Raw genomic sequence first — 5,677 nt, 5'->3', positions numbered from 1 at the left:
TGAAACTGAGGAATATTTCTGTCTGTAATAAAGCTCTTTTGTGGGGGAAAACTTATTCTGATTGGCTGGGCCTATCTCCTAAGCGGGTGGACCTATGCCCTCCCAGAACCACCCGTGGCTGTGCCCCTGCCCAGTCATGTGAAATTCATAGAATATGGCCTAATAAATTTATTTAAATTGACTGATGTCCTTGTATGAATTGTAACTCAGTAAAATCGTTGAAATTACTTTTCTTCAGAAAAGGTTGGCGTTAAGAGTTTAATGGCTGATAGCAGAAAACTGAGGATGGATCAACAACGTTGTAGTTACTCCACAATACTAACAAATTATGTAAATTATGTTATGTTTGGGGCAAATCCAACATATCATTGAGTACCACTTCATATTTTCAAGCATGGTGGTGGCTGCATCATGTTATGGGTATGCTTGTCATCGCCAAGGACTAGGGAGTGTTTTAGGATACAATGGAATAGAGCTAAACACAGGCTAAATCCTAGAGGAAAACCTTACTTAGTCTACCTTCCATCAGACACTAGGAGACAAATTCACCTTTCAGCAGGACAATAACCTAAAACAAGGCAATAGACACTGGAGTTGCTTACCAAGGCGACATGGAATGTTCCAGTGGCAGTTACAGTTTTTACTTAAAATCGTCTTGAAAATTTATGGCAAGACTTGAAAGTGGCTGTCTAGCAATGATCAACAACCAACTTCACAGAGCTCGAAGAATTTTGTACAATCCAGCTGTGCAAAGCTGTTAGACTTAGACCAGCTGTTAGACTAACCAGAAATACTCACAGCTGTAAACGCCGCCAAAGGTTATTCTAACATGTATTGACTCAGGTGTGAATACTTGTGTAAATTAGATATTTCTATATTTCATTTTCAATAAATGTCCAAAACATATTTTCACTTTGTCATTATGGGGTATTGTTGATAGATGGGTGAGAAAAATCTATTTAATCAATTTTGAATACAAGCCAACAGCAAAATGTGGAGAGCATTTCTGGTTGAATTGGGACAACCGGTCCCCTTCCTCTGATCACATTACGATGTATTGTTCTAACGTGGATGTTTGGTCATATCTATTTGGTGTCATGTACAGTAAATATACATGCTTTTTCACACCGTTGACCATTCTCCAAGAAGCCAACAGTTTTATGTGGGGCAGTCCAAGGTCGTGTTCATTAAGCACCAAAAAGAAAACCGAACTGAAACTGGGACTACCTGGAGCGTTCATTAAGAAACACTCATTTTTTGTTTTGCTTTCCACCACAAAATGTTTTCAATTGCATTTCCTAATGCAAGTGCTTTCCTTTTCTTCTGTGGTGGCAACTCTCTGTCAGGTATTTCTGAACACAAATCGGCACTCAAACAATGGTTACACAAAAGTGAATCGTCTTCAAATATATTTTCAACAATTGTCACATTACAATCCACACACACTTCAAAGTAAATATTTTTCCAAGGAACCCCCCCCCCCCCCCCCCCCACCACTCAAGCCAAGCCATGACCGTTGGCAGTATTATCGACTTTTCATTTTTGATAAAAAACCAAGCTACTTTACCAAAATCATAAACTCTTATTCACAAACTCCTACTGTACCGCTGCTAATTGTTGTACAATAATAGTAGCCTCCCCACTGGACTGGAGAGCAACGCACCGGGGGTGTATTCATTAGTGGACACTAGCTAAATGTTTTGCAACGAAAACAAGTTTCTTATTGGACAAATTCAGATAAATTCCGCCCCGTTTGCTTCCTAGTGAATACAACCCCTGCTGTCTGTAACCGTCCCACCTGTTCAGTGGCTGAAATTACAAACGAACCCTAGACTCTACACCCTTGGCACTCCTGTTGTGTTGAATGAATTTGAAAGATATAAGCATTATGACAACTTCCGGCTAGGTGAACGATATCGCCATATATAGTGTCCCACTGTGGTGCTGCCTACAACATTCCACTACACTGTAGTGACGTGTAGCCTCTTGGCTAGATGAGAGATGTCGCCATATTGCTTCCACCTATAGTTCCCAACTGTGATCCTACACCATTCCACTCCACTGTAGTGACGTGTACACCACCTCCTCCCTGTCATCTTCCTGGCTTTCCCCCGACGAACACAGGAGGACAGTCTTCTTCACATTGGACCCTAGCCTGGCAATGGCCAGAACGTCACACAGGGGCATCGACTCGTCCATGGAGATGCACACGACAATGAAATACGCGTGGAAACGGAGGGGGTCACCTGAGAGAAAGGGGATACAGAAGAGAGGAACAGAAAGACTGACACGACCATAGGTTCTGTTTTGTAGAGAATGATAGGCTACCCAAGTCGGCAAGATGGGACCAAAAAAAAAGCCACTTTGAAACTACTGGAATCGTGCACTCAGCTGAGCTCAATCAAATTTAACCATAGATCAATGTGATTGAAGTACGGAGCTCACCTGGGTACACCAGGTAGTCTCCCCCAAACTTCCCGGCCGAGGTGAGGTAAAAGCCCTGGCGCCTCAGGTCCCTGAACACTCGGAACCGGGTCTCGGACCTCTCGTCCCGTGGTGTGGGCCAGTCTGCGGCCAGGAAACGGCGCACCTCCGGACAGTGAGACAGTCCTGCTCGGGCTGTGCACAGTTGCACCGCCATGGCCATGCGAGGGAATGAGAAGCCGTGCTCCAGAGCTTCGAGACGGTCTCTCACCGCACCGTCTGAATCCACCTGGCTTCCAGAATCCTCTAAGAGAAAACATAGCGCCATCAGAGCCAGGACACTTGATTCACTTGTCTCGCACAAATGCCTGTATGTGAGTGATGATGTCCACTCACCGTTATGTTTCTCAGTCATTACTCTCAGTAATGTTGTCTTCCTGTCCGCCAAGGCCATGGCACCCTGTTCCTGAAAGCTGTTCTCCAGTCCTGCATGGTACTGCTCCACTTGCTCTGGATTCACCTCGGGATCCTCATTCTGTAAGGATCAATTAACCAAACTGAGCGTGAAGGCCTTGAGGGGGAAACGCCGGATTAGGGTTTGAACCCACAACCCAGTTATATGGTAAGACACTACCCCCTGTGCCATAAATGTCTTTGGCAGAGGCTATACTATGCTCACTAAGTGGCTAGATCTGTATTTTACAATCCCAACCACCAATTGCTTTATTTATACAGTACAGATCGTAATGTCAAAGTATTTACAGCCAATTAATTATTATAGCATCACCACTACACTTGAAAGTACTGAACAAGTGAAAAAAAGTGTTTACTGTCGAGTCAGGAATAACTGCAGCTCTCCCCATGTCCGCCAGCAGTCGTCCCTCCTCCGGCAGCAGCTCGAGGGGTCTCCCCAGCCGGGTGTTCTGCCTAGGTTGTCGGGCCAGAGACCCCACCAGGGTCCCTATGATACCCAGTTCACGGGCCGATTTCAACTCGTCCGCACGCCACACCAGAGGCGTGGGCCCACAGAAATGTATTCCGATGACATGCCGGCTGTTCGCCATGCTTTCTTTACTCGCGTCCTCTCTGGACACAGTTTTCGTTATCTTTTGCTCCGGCGAATCCATCTGAATGTAGCATACCCAAACATATGATACTTTTGAGTTCGATTTTGAATTAAATGTTCACGCACTTAACTGTCGCATACACCAGGGTGGTGTCCACATGAGTTATCATGATGCGTATTGGCTGAAAAGCACAATCATTTAATGATTCATTGGGTTTAAGAAGCTATTTGCAACAGTAATATCGAGAGAAACGACAAGACAATCTCTTAAATATTGAGCGTACCTTACGTGCAATTCTAGTGCGGGTGAGTTCCGGTACTTCCTTGTTGTGTGGGAACAACTTCTTATTCGATGAGGTTTAACGGCGGATGGCATCCAATATGTTGCATTACCGCCACCTACTAGACTGGAGTACAACTCTCTTATACTTTGCTTGTAAAATAAATAAATACCCTACCATCTAACACTACACTCACATTTTTTTATTCACCGAATAAATACTCCACTATTTAAATCTATTTAGACCTACCTCATGCCAACAACCTGATAGGATAGGACATCACCTCTTAACACACCATGTAACTCTTCTGATGTCAAGTCTCATACACCCAAATACCTCTCTGCAGCTGCCACCACAACCTCAATTTTCTGCAACTTACATTCCATCCCTGCAGTACAATTGATAACCATTGCTATAAATGCTAAAAATCCAATCTTACTGAAACATATATCACTTGTTGGCCTATCCCTCTGTACTGGTACAGATCTACTAGTCACACACTCCTCTCAGGATCCCTCCACCTTGAACCATCTTCCTCTACTTTCTTCACTCAAAATAACAGACAATGTCTCTTCTGTTTCACCACTCTTGCCACCCTGTCTGCGTCACACAATAAACAACGAGCACAACAAACAACAGGAATCTTCCCCTTCAGTTGGTCAACTTTAACATTTACTGCTACCCCTGTAATCACTCCTTTCAATGGCGCCCTTTGAGAGCGAAACAATTCTCATTTCTTGCCCCCATTTGTTTAATGCCGAGCACCTTCTCCCTCTGATCAGCAGAAACACAAACTATCACAAGACCTCTTCTGGTTACAATACCCAAATCTGTTTTCACCCACCCTGAAACCACAAATGGATCAGCCAAAAGGCCCTTTTTCCCAAAACTTCACTCCTACTGTCACAGACTCATCTTTATCCTGACCCTCGGTGCAAGCCTCGGGCTCCGAGAACTTCACCACACCTACCACTTCTGATACTTCGACCTCATTCACTTCCATTCCTCCTCCTGTCTTCAGCTCCCTCTGCTTACACTTCCTACCATTCTTCTGCCATTTTTAACCGACCATCTTCTTCTCTCCCTCTCTTAGACCTCCTCTGCCTCTCTTTTTCCCGTCCATTCCTCCTCCGTATTCCAAGTACACGACTCCTTATGATAATACTGCACTTCTCCTGACATATATCTTGTTCTTGCTTTCTCAAGGGACGCCATTTAACCGGCTGTCACAATCTCTGTACAATCAGCACGAACCCCGCAGGATCACCTCCTAGAACAATTACTAGAATTCACCACAACAACGTTTATTATATGCAACTAGAATTTACTTAAGACTAAGACTTGGGCAAAGCCTTTTGTGTGGGAAAAACCTTCTTCTATTATATGATTGCAGTCCGCAAACAAACGTTAAAGGTGCATGCCGTGCTGGAGTGTGTGGTCAATCACGGTTTACAATATTAAATCCTCATACCTAACTCAGTACTACTGGGAAAATAAAAAACAGCCCTATTAACCTTTAATAGACCCCATCCCTCAAATCCCTTCCTAACCCCCCAACCTCAATGACCCATCTCTTCTGCCACACTATCAAAATGGCTCTGATCTTACTTTTGCCCTCACCTTTACCCAGTGGAACATTAATATTATTTATATATCTCATTTTAAATGGTCTACAATTTCATTCCCTTCCACACCCAAATGGGCTGGGACCCAGCAGAATCTCACTACTACACCCAGTCTCTCAATTCTCCATAATAACATTAATACCTCCAATAGTATGTCACTCCTATTAGATTTGCCAAATGATAAACTATTCAATACAGACAGGGAATCTGAGCCTACTATAATTCTGACAGGTTGTACGTCCTCCACCCACTAGAGGGCAACTACTATCGAAAACAGTTCA

General features: G+C 43.9%; 1 protein-coding gene across 1 annotated transcript; it reads right to left on the bottom strand.

Annotated features, from left to right (window-relative positions):
* Positions 1-244: 244 nt before the first annotated feature.
* On the bottom strand, positions 245-3,858 carry tsen34 (TSEN34 tRNA splicing endonuclease subunit). The gene is made up of 5 exons (XM_055879364.1): positions 3,775-3,858; positions 3,255-3,551; positions 2,821-2,959; positions 2,446-2,730; positions 245-2,246 (listed from the first exon to the last, which is right to left on the bottom strand). The coding sequence occupies exons 2-5, from the start codon at positions 3,549-3,551 to the stop codon at positions 2,044-2,046; spliced, it is 924 nt and encodes a 307-aa protein (XP_055735339.1). The 5' UTR covers positions 3,775-3,858; the 3' UTR covers positions 245-2,043.
* Between the last annotated feature and the right edge of the window lie 1,819 nt (positions 3,859-5,677).

Source organism: Salvelinus fontinalis, chromosome 24, assembly GCF_029448725.1.
Source record: "Salvelinus fontinalis isolate EN_2023a chromosome 24, ASM2944872v1, whole genome shotgun sequence".
NCBI classification, from domain to species: domain Eukaryota; kingdom Metazoa; phylum Chordata; class Actinopteri; order Salmoniformes; family Salmonidae; genus Salvelinus; species Salvelinus fontinalis.
The sequence above is the reverse complement of the archived record's forward strand: the minus strand, read 5'-3'. Positions and strand labels throughout refer to the sequence as shown.

Bases quoted from the DNA above. Each gene is read 5' to 3' on its own strand.
- tsen34 (XM_055879364.1), bottom strand. From the start codon at position 3,551: ATGGATTCGCCGGAGCAAAAGATAACGAAAACTGTGTCCAGAGAGGAC. The intron at 2,960-3,254 runs GTAAACACTTTT...TGATCCTTACAG, and splicing joins CAGTTATTCCTGACTCGACA to AATGAGGATCCCGAGGTGAA. The intron at 2,731-2,820 runs GTGAGTGGACAT...GTTTTCTCTTAG, and splicing joins AATGACTGAGAAACATAACG to AGGATTCTGGAAGCCAGGTG.